The sequence below is a fragment of the Halichoerus grypus genome, chromosome X (assembly GCF_964656455.1).
Source record: "Halichoerus grypus chromosome X, mHalGry1.hap1.1, whole genome shotgun sequence".
Classification (NCBI taxonomy): Eukaryota; Metazoa; Chordata; class Mammalia; order Carnivora; family Phocidae; genus Halichoerus; species Halichoerus grypus.
Genome location: NC_135727.1, coordinates 106334674 through 106352201, shown reverse-complemented (window position 1 = coordinate 106352201; position 17528 = coordinate 106334674). Strand labels below are relative to the sequence as shown.

Below are 17528 nucleotides of genomic sequence, written 5' to 3'. Positions count from 1 at the left end.
GAGCCCGATGCGGGGCTCCATCCCAGGACCCTGGAATCATGACCTGAGCTGAAGGCAGACACTTAACCGACTGAGCCACCCAGGCGCCCTGAGGTTTTCACCCTTCTTAAGCCAGATGTTCCATTTTTGGTATAAGCCTATGTGTGAGTTATCTATTGCTGTGTAACAGTTTTACCACAAACGTAAGTGGCTCACAACCACTTGTCTCACAAGGCTGCAGTCAAGGTGTTGGCTAGGGCTGTGGTCTCATCCAACGCTCCATCCCCTTCCAGGCGTACTCACTCAGATTATTGGCTGAATTCAGTTCCTTGTGGTTGTAGCACCGAGGTCTTCAGTTTCTTGGTAGTTGTCAGCTCAGAGGCTGCCCTCAGCTCCTCGAGGCCACCCGCAGTTTCTTCTCACATGAAGACCCCAACAGAGGACCCCCTCTATTTTCTCAAAGCCAGCAAGGAACAGAGAGAGTCCAGACAACAGCCATGATAATCTTACGTAGCTTAATCACGTATACTTCATCACGTGCATCCCTCACCTTTGACGTGTGCTGTTGCTTGGCAGCAAGTCCTAAGCCCCGCCGTGCCCAAGGAGAGAGGATCCCACATGGGCATGAACACCAGGAGGTGGGGACCATGGAGGCCACCTTAATTATGAATCTGTCTGCCACAGCCTTTGTGAACGTTGTTCTTGGACTTTTGTAATGTACTTTCCTGGAAAGTATACTTTCTGAGCAGTAAATGCTTTTTATCTTAATTCCCTAACTTATTACTGAAGTATTGATAATATAGATTACATTTTAAAAATAATGCTCCCCCAATTTAATTCTAGGTTTCTGTTCTCTCTTCTATGCAATTAAAAATGCTATGGAGTTAGATTTTGCATTTGTAATCTTACACAAATTAAGTATGGTATAAATTATATACACAGAGATGCATATTACTGTCACATACACAAAGCTATGTTTACCGTGCCTAATAGATGATTTTAAGCAATTTGAGGATAATCTTAATTTTACATAATTTTTCTCCATACCCACTGATTTTAACCATGACTGCCTTGTATCATACAACTACCCCACATCCTGAAATGTCTCCTTTATATGGATACTGTTCATGGCAAGGAGCTCTTGAGGAAAAGTATATTTGTCTTCTATGACATTACATCAGATCTACTTTATTATTTATTATTTTTTTTTTAGAGAGAGAACATACACAAGCATAAGCAGGGGTGGGAGGAGGGGCAGAGGGAGAGAAAGAATCTTTTTTTTTTGTTATTTTATAAAGATTTTTATTTATTTGTGTCGGGGGGGCACACAAGCAGGGGGAGTGGCAGGCAGAGGGAGAAAAGCAGGCTCCCCACTGAGCAGGGAGCCCGATTCGGGACTTCATCCCAGGACCCTGAGATCATGACCTAAGCTGAAGGCAGATGCTTAACTGACTGAGCCACCCAGGTGCCCCCTACTTCATTATTTTTAATCTCCTCTTCCCATAGCCTGTTTCTTAGCCTTCCATTTACCAGGCTATGTATTTAGTTGGGGTTTTTTTTAAGATTTTATTTACTTATTTGCGAAAGAGAGAGAAAGCACGAGCGGGGTGGGGGGGGGGCAAAGGGAGAGAGACAAGCAGACTTCCCACTGAGCAGGGAGCCCGATGCAGAGCTCAATCCCAGGACCCTGAGATCATGACCTGAGCTGAAGGCAGATGCTTAACCAGCTAAGCCACCCAGGCACCCCTAGTTTTTAAGTTATTTATTCCTCTTGTCCTGTTCATCATTTCATTTATTTTTCTTTATACCTTCTCATTTCTGTTATGTCTTTCTTAGAGTACAACTATTCAACTTGCATGCACCTTTCACGTATCGGTCATGCCTTGGAATGAGAATTCATTCATATATGTAGACGATACACTGAAGTATTAGATCTTTATATTTAGGATATAATTGACAATAACTTATTTGATAGCAAGTAGACCATCACCTTCTATCATTTTAGGTTTCTGTTCCTGTACTCTTTCCTGCCCACTTTGAAAGCATTATGCCATTTTCCACTTTATCCCCTGCCTCTGAATTCAGAAGACCACATCTTTTGTGAATTTGGAGGTTTCTTTCACTTTTATTAATTTTTTAGAAGGCTAGCTAATACCATGTATTATATCCGGGTACCAAAATTATATTCTTATTTCAGATGAGTATTTTTAATCTATCTTTTATTTTCTTAATATTGAATTTATTTTTTCACTTACAACCAAACACTACTATATACTCCTGATGACCACATTTAAAATAATTTTCTTCTGGAGCCTTGAGAGTGGCTTTGTATTTTTTTTTTTCTTTTGTTTCAATCAAAGTAATGCCCTCTGGCTCACAACCAGTTACTTTTTCATGAAAATCTTGATACTCCTTTTGCTAAAACAATATTGTTTCCTCTCCAAAAAAAAAAAAATTATTATAAGCCTATAGCATACTGCCTTTTCAATGGAAATGAGGTTCATCAGCATCTGGTTTCCCAAAGTATAAAGTTCCACTAGCTGATAACCACAAAACCATTCCACTAGACTTCTAGCCCAGCAGCTGTTTGAAGGTATCAGTTTACTCACCTAAAAATACTGAAAATATTTGCATTTCTTGGTTAGATGCAATTTAGGCCCAGTGTCTTTTGAGAATATAAGGAGAAAGGGACACCTGTTTTTTGAATTAGATCTAGAATTGTGCCCTCCAATATGGTAAGCCACTAGGAACATGTGGCTAGTCCCAGTTGACATGTGGTGTAAGTGTAAAATATACTCCTGATTTCAAAGACCTAGTACCAAAAAATCAAATACCTCAATAATTTTTATATTGATTACATGTTACACTGATAGTATTTTTAATATTTTGGAGTAAACAACAATATATTGCAATTACTTGTCTCATTTTACTTTTTTAATATGATAACTACAAAAATTTAAATTACATATGTAGCTGACATGGTATTTCTACTGAACAGTGCTGGTCTAGAACATCTTACACATTTACTTGTTTTTAATAGCTACCATCTTTGAATTGTTTGCTTCCAAAGGAAATTTGAGAGTAAAATTCTAAAGTCTTTAGTTTTCCTTGATGGTTCCACTAAGTACCTAAATACGTAACATATCAAAGTTAGGAAGTGTACTGAAAACTTCTCCAGAGAGAGACAGTGGGTTTAGAGTCCCTTCAAGGTATTTGTTGAATTGGGTTTTTTCCCATTTTTAAAGCCTGGTTAAGTTTGCCCAGTGATGTCAGATCTCTTCCTTAGTAATTTTTTATAGCTAAAAAGCTGCTGTATAAAGAGAACGATTGTGGTAGTCTGCAGCTTTCCAGTAACATATAGTGACTTATTCTCATAGAAGCTATGAATGGTAGAATGAATCATCATATTCCACGTCTAGTTATATCCTGGAAATTGACAGCAAGAAGGGGTGACCATCTGTAATTCAGTTAATTGAATTGGAGGCAAGGAGGTAGGCAACAGATTAAAAAACATTCTGCTTTCTGTACTTAATCTCACCTGATGTTTTGGTTTGGGGTGACTCTGGAAGTAATTTACATTAATAATCTGTATGAATAAAACATCAGAACCAAAAAACTTTTTTTGAAATTCCTAATGGTTTGTGCTGGTACTTTTTTTTTTTTCTCCTCAGGATCTTTTTATAATAGCTTTATTGAGATACAATTCACATATCACATGATTCACCCTGTTAAAGTATACAGTTCAGTGGTTTTCAGTATATACAGAGTCATGCAACCATCACCACAGCCTCACATTAGAACATTTTCATCGCCCCAAAGAATAACCGCACCACCCCAACTCTAAGCATCCACTAATCTATTCTTTGTCTCTATGGATATGCTTTTTGCAGACATTTCATATAAATGGAATGGTGAACTTTATGGTCTTTTGTGACTGGCTGCTTTCACTTAACGTGATATTTTCAAGGTTCACGTTATAGCAGAAGTTCATTCTTTCCTGTGACCAAATAATATTCCATTGTGTGAATATACTATATTTATTTGTCCATTCATCAGTCAGTGGAATTTGGATTATACTTTTTTAACACAGAAAAAACTAATGAAGCTAATATTTACATTGGGTAATAACCTTCCCCCTCCGTGCTCATATTGAGCCTCATAGTAGTTTAAGTAGGTGTTGTGATAGTCACCACCGTTTTATAGGTCATGCAATGGAGACTCACTAAGCCTAACTAATTGGCCTAAGATCACATAGCAGTTAAGAACTAGAACTTGGACTCAGCCTGTTTATCTGACTCCAAATCGTACGTTTTCTTCCTTATTGCCACAGCCTCCTCCCTGCCTCCCCATCCCTTGGTGATTTCGTTGAATAATTACTTTGTAGTTAGCTTCTTCGCTTTTTTGTTACTGTTGCTTGATTTAATATGCTATCAGATACAAGAAATGGTTTTGAAAAAAACTTTTAATGTGGCCTTCCCTGATAACTGGGGAGATAGGGTGGGAATGTTTTCTGGGTGATAATCTACCTCATGGTTGAGCAGCAGTCCATAGAACAGCAGATTGGATAGGTCCAAGCGTGTGCTGGAGGGTTCACTTCTTTGCCCTGTGTCATGAAAAAACTTCTCTAATGACCTAGATAAAACTATGTTTGCATTAGTAGACCTCGTTTATGATATTTGTAAAAGCCCCAAAGTTGACATTTTTAAATTGTGTCCATCTTGGAGTGTCGTACATTGAGAAATGCTCAACAAAATCTTTTTATAGTGATACCGTATATTCTCTCTGGGCTTCCTTTTCCTTCGCAGGGCTCTGTAGCTATAGCTGGTGCTGTTATTCGTTGGCTGAGAGACAATCTTGGAATTATACAGACCTCAGAGGAGATTGGTGAGTATGTTCTAACAAAGCGTTAGAATCTAAAGAATGAAAATTTTTAATGTTTTACCTTTGCGGTCTGTTAATAATTGTACTTTGAGCCATATGTGACATTAAATGATATGGATTCCTATTACGAGTTGGATTTATATAAAAAAGACTATTTTGTGAAGATTTATAAAACAACAAATTGACATAATTAGTGGTAGCCACCACTTAACAAACTGGCAAGGTAGGGCATAAAAATTACCCAGGTGTAAAATCGAACAGCAAAGATGGCCAGAATCTGCAGGTAAAGTAGTTTAGTTACATTTACCTGATGAGAAAGAACTTTAACTCTTAGAGTGAGCATTAAAACCCCAGGGCCTATCATTTAACTATTAACATGACTATTTTCAGTACAGATAATTATTTTTGAACTCATCTACCCACTCTTTCATCTACTTGTTTACTTCAGCCTGAAGGTGAGACAATCAGAAGCACATTTCTTACTGGGGACGCACTGGAGGCTACTTTTTCATCTCGTTGTCAACCACCTTAGAAATAGTGGAAAGGAGTTAAAATACATTAATGAAGCTAATCCAGTTCCTTTATTTCTTGGCCTGGGTTACATTGTAGTGGGAGGTATTCAATGTGGGGAAGTTTTTTTCTGTTGCTCCCAGCTTACATCTTTAATTCGGAACATTTTGCTCTACTAGTAAATAAGAAATCAAAAGCCCTATCCTAATTTTTTATACAGATGTGTTTATTGACTAGAGTAATAGAATATTTTAGAATGATTTTTGTTTCTCTCTTTTTTTTTATTATTAGAAAAACTTGCTAAAGAAGTAGGTACTTCTTATGGCTGCTATTTCGTCCCCGCGTTTTCAGGGTTATATGCACCTTACTGGGAGCCCAGTGCGAGAGGGTAAGAATTGAATATGAGGTATGCTTTTACAGGTCTTGATTTATTTACTAAATTAGCTAATAGCTTATAGTTTCTAGCTTCCTATCTATTTTCAAATGATCTTAAAGTGTTGAGGAAACCTTTTCTGTTTGGAAAGTATTAATTTCAGAACTTTTAAATTGGAAGAAGTTATAAATCATCTGACAATAAGCCCCTGCCACATCCATGTCAGTGTTACGATCTTTTATCTTCAAGGCCTCTGCCAATTATGTATCCAGGGGACATCGTCTAGATGAATTCTGATTTGGTGTTACATTATTGTCATCTGTTCATTTGGATCCTGGACTTTTCCCTATGTGGATGCAGGATTGTGGACCATAAGGACTTTCCAAGCTGCTCATTGTTTATGTCCAGTTTTTTTTTTTAATACGCATTTTTCCCCTGAACTTCTCTGTCCACCAAGGTCAACCTTTCCATATTCAGGACATTTCAGATTGACTCGTGTACTCCACTCTAATCTTAAAAATCTTTGTGTGTGTTTTTAGGATCATCTGTGGGCTCACCCAGTTCACCAATAAATGCCATATTGCTTTTGCTGCATTGGAAGCTGTTTGTTTCCAAACCCGGGAGGTAATAATAAGGGCTTTTTTTCTTGTACTTCGTCCGCTTTTATCACTTTCAAACAAATTATATATTAATGCTGAAAATTTATTAAATGCTTCATTATTAAATACCTAATCAAAAATTAAGCCTGCCTAAGCTCTCTTCTAATAAGTACAAGTTTCTCCTCTTTTTGTTAATTGTCATTACCTTCTGAGTTCCTGTCATCCGCCAGGCGCTGAGTGTTTTACAGTTGGGAGGATGTTGAGTAGAACATGTTAGGTAAAGGAGATAAATAGCACAAGCATAGGCATCAGGGCAGGAAACCAGGGTGCAAAGCTGGGGTATTTGGCATGGCTGGTTCTTCGGGTGAGGGCAGAGGTGTAGTGAGAAGAAAGGTTGGTGTGATCCATGAAGGAAGGCTTGGAAGATGAGAATAAGAAATCTAAATTTGAGGGGCGCCTAGGTGGCTCAGTTGGTTAAGCGTCTGCCTTCAGCTCAGGTCATGATCCCGGGGTCCTGGGATGGAGCCCCGCATAGAGCTCCCAGCTCAGCAGGGAGCCTACTTCTCCCTCTCCCTCTGCCTGCCGCTCTGTCTACTTGTGCTCTCCCTCTCTCTCTCTCTCTCTCTGTGTCAAATAAATAAATAAATACATCTTTAAAAAAGCCTTAAAAAAAAGAAATCTAAGTTTGATTCTGTAGGCTTTGGGAAGCTCTTGAGGGTTTTTGGGTAGAAGACTGCCATTTTCAGAGATGTCATTATGGAGTAGTAGTTTAATTACGTGCATTGCATTGGTTCATTTAAGATTTTGGATGCCATGAACCGCGACTGTGGAATTCCGCTCAGTCATTTGCAAGTAGACGGAGGAATGACCAACAACAAAATTCTTATGCAGTTGCAAGCAGACATTCTGTATATACCAGTAGGTCAGTAAGCCTTCATTCCTTTGCATTCTGAGAGGAATATTTCTTTCGGAAGAACTGGTATTTTTAGGCATACGTAACTGCAAAGACCTTGATGTTGCCGTCTTCCCTCAGTGAAGCCCTCGATGCCCGAAACAACCGCCCTGGGAGCTGCCATGGCCGCAGGGGCCGCAGAAGGAGTTGGCGTTTGGAGTCTCGAACCCGAGGATCTGTCTGCAGTCACAATGGAGCGCTTTGAACCCCAAATCAATGCTGAGGGTATGTTTAAAAAAATGAAAATGTAGGGGCGTCCGGCTGGCTCAGTCGGTAGAGCACACATGACTCTTGATCTTGCGGGCATCGGTTTGAGTTCCACGTTGGGTGTAGAGATTACTTAAAAATATAATTTCTTTAATGGTATACCATGGAAAAGAGAGAGTTTGCCTTTCTGTTTATTCGTAAGTTCAGAGACTAAGCAAAATAGCAAATGCTACTGTTTTAGATTGGCTACTAAGCATGTTGGGGTGCAGTGAGTCTGAATGAGGGAAGAAGTTCCTTATTATAAGAAAAAAACCTTCCAAAATCACTTTTTTTTGCCATCCACTTCTACTATTCACAGTCCTTTCATGCAAAAGGATGACACTGCTTCTAACTTGCTAACATAGCCTTTTTTAAAAGTAAGAAGGGAGATAGATCAGCCATGGAGCTGACCGTCTGTGGTGCCAGTGGCCTAGGTTTAGGACATGATTAGCTGGCCTAAGGGACATCCTGGGAACTTTTAAGCCCAGCAGAGCTAGCCTGACAAAAGCAGCAACAGTAAATAAGCGAGCCTCAAATACCTGATTCGCTGTCCTAACCAGCTAAGCTAAGCCACAGGCTCTGACCGACACCTTTATAAAATACAGTGGTGCATCTCTTAAATTGAAATAAATGTGAGTACAAAAATAAGGCTTTATATATATTGAATTTGATTTTATAGCCTTTCAAAAACCTATGTATAAAATCGCATCAAAGTAGATTTTGCACTACTGAGAAATAAGCTCTCAAATGCATTTCTCTTTAATTTTCTGGAAGACTAAGCCCGCACTTCTTAATTTTATTCCTTCCCACGTACAAGAAAATGGATTGTAACACTAGTAATTTTATAGTCAGACAGTATACCACGTAACTTGATGTAGGAAATGTGTTTCAAAATCTGATATTCTATCTGTAGGTAATTTTTATTTGTTAATATTGGATTAAATGGGGGCTCGAAAAAATTTCTACGTCTGAAAAAAATCAATTTTTTAATAAACAAATAACGTTCAGAGTGAGTATATGGTCTCGAGATGCTAATCCCACTCTTAAAGCAAGGAAGTTCTGTGCAAAGGGTTTCCTGTTTTCTGAGGACAGCCTTCTTTGCCATTTTTTAAGGCCTCGGCCCAGAGGTGGTCGGTTATGTCAGCTGTCCTTCCCTTCCCCAGCCCCACGCCTCCCCACACAACAGGGACGCGCGCACATGTGTAACAGGCATCTAGGTATAAGTAGTTCATTCTCCAGCAAACTTTTTTTAGAGCTGAGTACAGGCCAGAAATTGTCCTGATGTGGGGATATAGAGATGATTAAGACGAAGTCCTTGCCCCTCAGGAGACTCACGTATGTTGGGAGAGGCAGACAAAGCCATGACAGTTCACTGTGGTGGCGGGTCGCCTGAGATGTGTGGGAAGTGGTGTGGGAAGAGGGAGGAGGGGTATAAGTGGGGCCCTGGAAAGCTTTCTGAAGCAAGTGATGCTTGAGCAGTGTCACTCAGGTGTCACAGGCTTCAGGTGCTGTGGCAAGGCCAGGAGGCCTGACAGGGACACCTTCCTGCAAGCCTCCCCATTACTAGGAGGAGTGCGTGTGGGTGGACGCACCAGTGGTGCCCATTTTTGTTTAGTCCTCTTACTGTGGATTTCCATCGTAAAAAAAGTCCTGTATCACAGGAATGCAATTTGAATCTTATGAAGAATCAATACTTGTTAAATCCTTCGGCTAGACTGACTAACAGTTCTCCTTCTAGTCTTTCCACATTACAGTACACCCCTTCCCTATATCCGAAGCTTCCCCCGCTTCCTCCCCACAAGAAAGAGAACAGATCCAATGGAAATCCCTTTCTAATTCATCACCACTTGTTTGTGAATGGCCTGGTCTTCATAGGTAGCCTGGCTCCCAGTCTCCCTTCACCCTGAACACCATGCTGAATTTCCCCTCCACCTTCCAGCAGGTATCTCACCCAAATCCAGGTTCTGGTAAAGCCCCATGCCAGTTGAATATGTGTCACAATTTGTTGAAAATGCTGAGCGAACATAAGTACAGTGCTTAGACTATCTCCATAAACTACTTTTCAGATGTGTATTTTTCCTACCTTCTATTTCTAGAAAGTGAAATTCGTTACTCTACATGGAAGAAAGCTGTGATGAAGTCAGTGGGTTGGGTTACAACTCAGTCTTCGGAAAGTGGTAAAAATGTTTTTATTCTTCTTGCCGCTTTGCCTTAGTATGTTAAATAACTTAATTTAAGTATCTAACTATTTACACTTAGCAAGGCTGTTCTGAAGAAAAGCATTATCATATGTCCAGAGTTTCTAACATCTTGAAAACACTTTAAAGTTCTAAACATAAAATGTAAATTATCAGATAGATAACGTACTTAATTCTATCCTGCCCTCTCTTTTCCTTATTAGTTTTTTCCTGGTACTTCAGTGGGTAACTGAGCTTTCTAAAAGTAAAATTATTTCTTTCTTCTCAATGAAAAAGAAAATCAACTAGAGTCTTCCTTTTCTTTATTTTTTTTAAGTGTCTCCTTTTACCTTTTTGGGGGGCTGTCTTCATGGCCTGAACCAACCAAAACTTATGTTAATTTCAGAATCTGTTTCTCTACTTCCTAGGCTGATTCCAAGTTCTTAGTGAATGTACGTTTTAAGAACTCATTGGAATCAGAGAGGAAGAAATGTACCAAATAGTAAATTAGAAGTGTCATCATCGATTGGGAAATGCTCTTGGCAGAAAATAGAAAACTTAAGTAGGAAGGTATTGGGCTTAAGTAAGCCATTCAGTCATAGACAGCCTTAAGCTGCCTTTACTATGCACTTGATAATTAAACAGACTTAAACGTGCCTTTAATATGCCATAATATGTTAATTCTTTGCTAAATGAAGATTTAGAACATAATAAATAGAACAATGTCCAATAATATATTGAAGCATACACTTTAATGGAGAAGAGTTTATAAATGAAATATTACCTGCCTTCCAACCCAAAAGTGAATATAAAATTACTTTTAATGTATCTGGCTTTGAGGAGACACTTCTGGAACCATCCATTACCACAGATCACTGATCTGTATTTTCAGTCCTGGATGTTCCTACCTGAAGCTTTTTTACCTCCTAAATAAGCTTAATATCCTTTTTCTTTAAATCTTTTGTTCTGAGACTCCGTTTTCTTTCCAAAATGGTGGCAAAGCTTTTCTTACTAAGACCTTTTGTGATTTTGAGACCCTTTATAACAAAACTTCTCGATCATAAGTGTTTTCCTAGCCCGGTGCTAGTTGCTATGCAAGATATAACAACATGGACCCTGATTTATTTTCCAGTTGCCCTTAATCAATGGCTAATGAGCAGTTGAGTCCTATGTTTTCGTTGACTTGTTGGATTTTTTTAAATGGCACAGTCGTCCCTTTGTCCCTCCCTGCACCGCACAGACACACACACACCTTACTAGCTAGCAGTTGAAGATCAAATTTTAATTGCAAAGTTCCCATAAAAACAACTGATCATTTTCACTTTGTTTGAATACCTCACTGTCAGTGAATTTAAAACATAAGAAAAAGTTGATGAAAGACAATTGCATGATTTCTTTAGTTTCTGCTATTGAGAGGTTTAGATTCTTCACATTCTGTTTTTGTTTCAGACTGCAATGCATTTAAGAGTTTCAAGATGATTTTCAGTAGGTTTATGAAACACACTCTCATGTATAATACTGAGTCTCTAAGCTGTGTAATAAACTCAGAATTATATTCAGTTAGTGACATGCCAATTGTATTTATTTAAGCAGTATAAACTATATATGACTAAATATCAATAAGCTCTATAATAGTCGCAGTACAGATAGAATCCTATTTTAATAATCTTGAAAGGATATTAGAATTGCTACCTGGTCTTTTATGCTCTTTAAATTGCTTTAGTTTATGGGGAAAATATTATGTTAGCTTCATCTCCAAAGCAGTTTGGCACTTTTGAAGCAGTCATATTTATTTTCCTATTTCTAACTATATTTGAATATATTATAAATAATTTTTAATATACATTTTGACATGTGTTTAAAATGTTGTAGAAGTGATTGGGAGTTTGATACTTTTTAGAGAGAGCTTATCATAAACGATAAGCTTGGCTTTGCACTCCAAACACACCGAAACAACATTTTGAAAACAGGTCAAATTGGTTTAAAATGCACAGCTATCAGATAACAAGTAAGTGTGTGTGTGTGTGTGTGACCAAAAGGGATATATTTTCATTAAATAAATGCCACCTGTTGGCTAACTGAACATAATAAAAAAAAATAAAATAAAATATAAATTTAAAAATAAATACATAAATAAATAAATGCCACCTAAATTGGTAAGGACTTGTAAATGCAGATAGTCCTCAGGGTCTTCTTTGCAAACTAGAACTCACTGTAGCCATATCAGGAAATTAGTGATTAGAACTTAGCCTAACTGAAAAAAAAAAAGAACTTAGTGTAACTGATGGCTTGCTCTAAAAGAACAAGAATATATGTTCCCTTTCCTAAAATCAAATTAAAATGTGGTCTCCACAAATATGGAAACAAAAAGAAACCTTGGTTTTATCTGAAAAATAACATAAGCAGTGGTAAAATGGAGGAAAATGGTTTGTACCCCTCTTTTAATCTACCTTCTAAGGGAAAGAAATGTATGGTGCAGGGAAAAAAAAAAAACAATCCTTTCCCAAAAAGGCAAATAAATGACTGTTGTCAGTTTATTATATCAAAAACTATGCCCATAGCAAATATTTAACTAGCTGCATTTCAACGAAGCCCGTTCATCCAGTGGTTGCATATTCTTAAAACTTGGAGGTTAATTTTGAATATGTTTCTTTCTAAAAGAGCATTAAATAATAGAGATACATAATTTTTAAATTCAAGAAAAGCATATATAAATAAAGAATTTTCTTTAAAGGAAGGGATTTTGACAGAAATTAGTTAGAAAATACCAACACAACCATATTCTCAGGCAATTTTTTAAAAATGTGGATTCACAGGGCACCTGGCTAGCTTAGTCGGTAGAGCTTGCGACTCTTGATCTTGGGGTCATGAGTTTGAGCCCCATGTTGGGTGTAGAGTTTACATACATACATACATACATACATACATATATAGATTAAAAAAAATATGGGGCTGCCTGGGTGGCTCAGTCATTTAAGCATCTTGACTTCAGCTCAGGTCATGATCTCGGGGTCCTAGGATGGAGCCCTGCATGGGACTCCACGTGGGCTCAGCGGGGAGTCTGCTTCTCCCTCTTCCTCTGCCCACCCCCGCTTGTGCTCTCTCTCTCAAATAAATAAATAAAATCTTTTAAAAAATATATGGATTCATACAGTTTATTCAAGATTTTATTTTTAAGTAACCTCTGCACTTAGCATGGGGCTCAAACTCACAACCCTGAGATCAAAAGTCCCACGCTCCACGGATTGAGCCAGTCAGGTGCCCGTTTACAATTTAGTTTTTAAATTAAAGTAATATTGACTGTGAGGTGCATTTCCTTACATAGCAAATTCTGTTTAAAAAAGAAAACAAAACCAGTATCTTAGCAAAAATAGGGTTTGAAGTTCATTTTTAGTAGACCAGTATAACTCTTCTCTGATAACTAAAGGATCTCTACCTTGAATCTTGGGGGGATTGGATTGCTCATTTAGTATCTTTGGGGTAAGAATCAAAAAAGCTAAAGTCAACAGCCTCCCAAAAAGTTCTCCACCAACTCTCTTCAGCTTTGCCAGTGGAAGGCTTATGTGGGTTTATATATGTATTATGTTCTTGGCTACCTGTGGCATGCTACCCATATTGTTTGTTAACTGTCATAAGCCTTCAATATTGATTATATTTTTGATTTGAAGTAATAACTCTGCTAGCTTTTATGAGTATACTATTTTTATAACTTAATTTTGTTTTGCTGTCATGTGATTCTTAACACAAATATTGTAATTATGTGTCTCTCTTTTGGTTTGCTTGACTGGAATTCCCTTCTACTTGGATGACCACAGGTGACCCTAGTATCTTCTGTAGTCTACCCTTGGGCTTTTTTATAGTGAGTAGCATGGTAATGTTAATCGGAGCAAGGTACATCTCAGGTCAGTTACTCTTTAAATTAGACAATTTTATTAGTTAGCACTAATGTATTTGTGTATAACTTGGCAGAAAATGTTTAGAGTTTTTCATTCTTCCTGTGCTGAGGAACCTGGAAAATCCCTGAAAGGTCTAATTTGTGAGACCAGTTAATCTTTCGGAGCAGTCAGAACTGAGGACTGTGGCTCTGCTTAATTCTCTTATTGTTGGTAGATGACAGTTTCTTTGAGGGGCCACGTTCTGCTGTCAGCCGCAGCAGGAAGCAGAAGTGAAAGGAGCGTGCTGTGAAAGCTTCCATGAGAGGACTTTCAGGGTGACAGGTGGACACTAAAGTCTGATTTTTGACATTAATTCAATTGGCTTTCAAACGTACATAAGTTCTTCATACTCAAGAAAACTTGCCACGTGGGTCTAAATATTTCAGTTCTGGTAAGAGTTTCCACCAGAGTATGTTAGCAGAGTCTCTGGAAAAACTCTAAAATTGGGGAACATGTATAGTCGCTTTTATTTTAGTTAAAAGAATATATTTTGTGAGATGAAGTTTTAAAAATTACTGCTAAAATAAGGGGAGTCAAACTTAAAACCAAATTATTTTTTTGCACATTAACTTCTGCTTATTCTTAGAAAAATAAAACTGCTCAGCATGTTATGAAATACATTGCATAACCTGTGATGATTTAAATGTAATATTCGTTTTGGGGAGCTATTCCTAATGACAGCTCGATTTTTCTTCCAATTGAGGCTTAAGGGACTACATGGCAATGACTTGTTCCATATGTTACCAAGAAAGTGAAATTTTTTTAAAATCTTCATAACAAGGGAAAGAGTTAAATTATTTCTTGTAATTAATCAGATGTTGACCTGGGTTTAACATGTAAAATGTAAACTTTATTGATATGGAGGGAGCACCTGATTGTAGAAATCCGACAAGCCTTAACTCAGCTTGACGTCATTAGCTTAGCGCTATATATAAATATGGAATGAAAAGTGTTTACATCAGCAGAACATTAGATTATCTTTTAATGATAAAATATGAGTTACTTGCATGAGAACTTAAAACTAGGCTACCATTTTCCGTATCCTTCATATTTGGGATAAGTTTATTCAAATCTGCTTTCATAAAAACAATACCTTATCTTGGTATTAGTGCTTTCCACCTTATGAAGGGCTTCTGTATACACAAGTCTATACAGAATTCACAGATGTCTCTTTTCTTTCTGCTTCTTGGGAATGTTTGGTGGAAAAGTCCAAATATTGTAATTTTCCAAAATATCCAAAATGGGTATCCAAAAATATTTTCCAAATATTGTGATAATCCAAAAATAAGTCATTTAGATTTATAAAGAAACTTATGAGTTGTTTTAGGAAAAGTTATATCATTTTTTCATTATCCTGAGGTGTTTTTGTTGTTGTTGTTGTTGTTTTGGCTGCATGACGATGATTTGTAAAAGGAGGGAAAATACTGCACCTGAATGTTTTCATTGATTTTTTTTTTCTCCTGTTTCCCCCTTGGTACTGTGAAGGAGGAAAAGGCCTACTCTCTATCAAAATTGAGACATACAGCTTATCTCTAAGCTAAGGGATACGTTATTTGTCTAAATTCCTAGGCTCCCGAAGGGATACGGTCACCATCTTTCGCTTCTCTCTCTTGGTAACATGTGCTGGGATTTGAGAACAGTGGGAGTCACTTGCCTTGGCAAATGATTAGCAATAGTGTTAATATTTGCTAATTTTGGAATTGGCCTAGTTATATTTGTTGCATTTTAACTGTGAAGCAGTATTTAGAAATCATGTGGAATGTGTAGCTCAAATGATTAAATAGTCTTCGTTGCCTTAACTCCTAAATTGCGTGTATGTTGTTGCTGATATATGTGGTTTTTGTCCCCCGTTTTAGGTATCCCGTAAATGATACCAACTCATGGATTCCAAAGATGCAAGCTCTTTGCCTAATGAAAGAATCCAGCGATTATCTCTTAATGTGATGACACTATTCGTAGACTCTGATTTTATTTATAAGCCACTTGCTGCATGACCCTCCAAGTAGACCTGTGGCTTGAAATAAAGAAAATGCAGCAGAAAGAATGCTATAGAAACATCTGGTGTGTTTTTTAACATCAAGAGTTAAGATCGGACCAGCCACCTTGGGGGCTGACCCCTCCTTTGCCATCGCGTCCTGCCCCATTCCCTCTGAGATCTAGGAAGAATTCAGGTCCTTCATTGGAATCTTTCATCAAACACACTCAAACGCTGATGGTCTAGGATTTGATTCTCTGCACTGCACACACTTGACTAAGGGGTGATTACTAACCAGCTAAAAATGAGTGGCTTTTTGTTTCTCTTTAACAGACCTTAAAAGTCCTCTTTTCTGCATATTAAGGAGACCACAACATCTTCCCTGAATGTTTAAATGGACACCTCTACTAAATCCTTAAAATGGAAATTTAGTACTCTCAAACTTAGATATTTTCCAGAAAGGTATTTGCCAAAACTGAAATTCGTCGGACATTTTACATGGTCTCACTAATTCACTGAATTGCTGTCTGGGTCTTCTAGGGAAGGACGCTTTTTCCTTTCTTCTTTCATCTCTCCTTTTTATATTTTTCACTTTGTATGTATAACATACATGGCTATATATATATTTTATATACTGAGGGCAACCCATTTATAAATTAAGAGTACATTTTACATGATCTCACTAATTACACTGAATTTCTGTCTGGATCTTACAGGGAAGAACCCTTTTTCTTTTCACCTCTCCTTTTTATATTTCTTACTTTGTATGTATAACATACATGCCTATATATTTTATATACAGAGGGTAGCCCATTTATAAATTCAGAGCACATTGTATTCAGTAGGTTATAATGGGGCTGGTCTTAACTGGACCACTATGTGTATAAATATTTTGGGGAAAACACTGTATACATTTTTGGGCAACGGTTATGCATATTTACAAGGAGAAACTTTTTCTTAAAGAGCCAGCATTTAAAGCTTAAGTATATGTTCCATGTCAATAAAAGAAAATGTACTTTATTGTGACTTCAACTATATTTCTTATACCTTATCTTTTTATTTAATTGTTTTAGCTGGATATATGTCTTTAAAAAAAAGGAAAAAGACAAAACTGTGGAATACTATGGTAAATATTGTTTTCAAACAAGCACTAGTCCATATAAAGTTGCCTTCCTTTGACATAATTTAGACATATTAGGGATCCTTTTGAGGGAATAGCAAAAAAGGTTAAACACTTAAGTAGAAGAAAACCTTAGGAATAAAGCCAAGAATCTGTTTCTATCCAAATATGTTACTAGTTGCTGGTAAGCAAGTGTAATTTCTATTTGGGATCACAGACAATTCTCTCACTTACTGTCCTAGTACAACTGAAGAAAGGTTTGCAGTTAGAAATGGCTTCCAGTGAAACCAACAATTTCTCAAAATGGTTAGTATTACATGTTATAAAAACCTACCTAATCTAGCATCCTAATGTCAATTTTTTTAAATCTTAAAATTAATTTCTGTTTACTACAAGTAAGAAAATACTGCCTCCTAATATTTTCTTCAACCAGGGCTGACAATGGAAAATATTTATATATTATTATAAAAGGTGTTGTTTTGTTTGGAATTAATGGTAGCTTGCATTTGCAGTTCTGATTGTGCTGTTTCTAAATTATTCAGTCTACTTGGGTTTTACTGATGCAGCTGCCGCTCGCGTGACAAAAATACTACAGAAAGGTACTGTGAAATTATTACTTTGTGTTGAGGGTACTTTTAAACATAATTATGTTTCTACAAAAGTAGGTTGAGTTAATTGTAAATAATTGTTAAATCCTGTTCAAAATAATTTTAAGATTCCATTAATTTTCTATAAATTGCGATATTTATAAATGTTTGAAACTGTGCACATTGGTATTTAA

The 17528-nt window shown here is 37.2% G+C and overlaps 1 protein-coding gene across 5 annotated transcripts in view; it reads left to right on the top strand.

Annotated features, from left to right (window-relative positions):
- Window positions 1-16647, top strand: part of GK (glycerol kinase) — a 74038-nt gene extending 57391 nt beyond the window's left edge. For 4 of the 5 annotated variants that reach the window (XM_078064166.1, XM_078064167.1, XM_036068775.2 and 1 more), the window contains 8 exons: window positions 4785-4863; window positions 5662-5758; window positions 6283-6367; window positions 7144-7264; window positions 7376-7519; window positions 9637-9717; window positions 13533-13619; window positions 15509-16647. In XM_078064166.1, the coding sequence (XP_077920292.1) occupies window positions 4785-4863; window positions 5662-5758; window positions 6283-6367; window positions 7144-7264; window positions 7376-7519; window positions 9637-9717; window positions 13533-13619; window positions 15509-15519 (705 nt within the window). In that variant the 3' untranslated portion in view covers window positions 15520-16647. The remainder of the gene's footprint in view (window positions 1-4784; window positions 4864-5661; window positions 5759-6282; window positions 6368-7143; window positions 7265-7375; window positions 7520-9636; window positions 9718-13532; window positions 13620-15508) is intronic. The other variant, XM_078064168.1, reaches the window with a different exon arrangement.
- The last annotated feature ends 881 nt before the right edge of the window (window positions 16648-17528 follow it).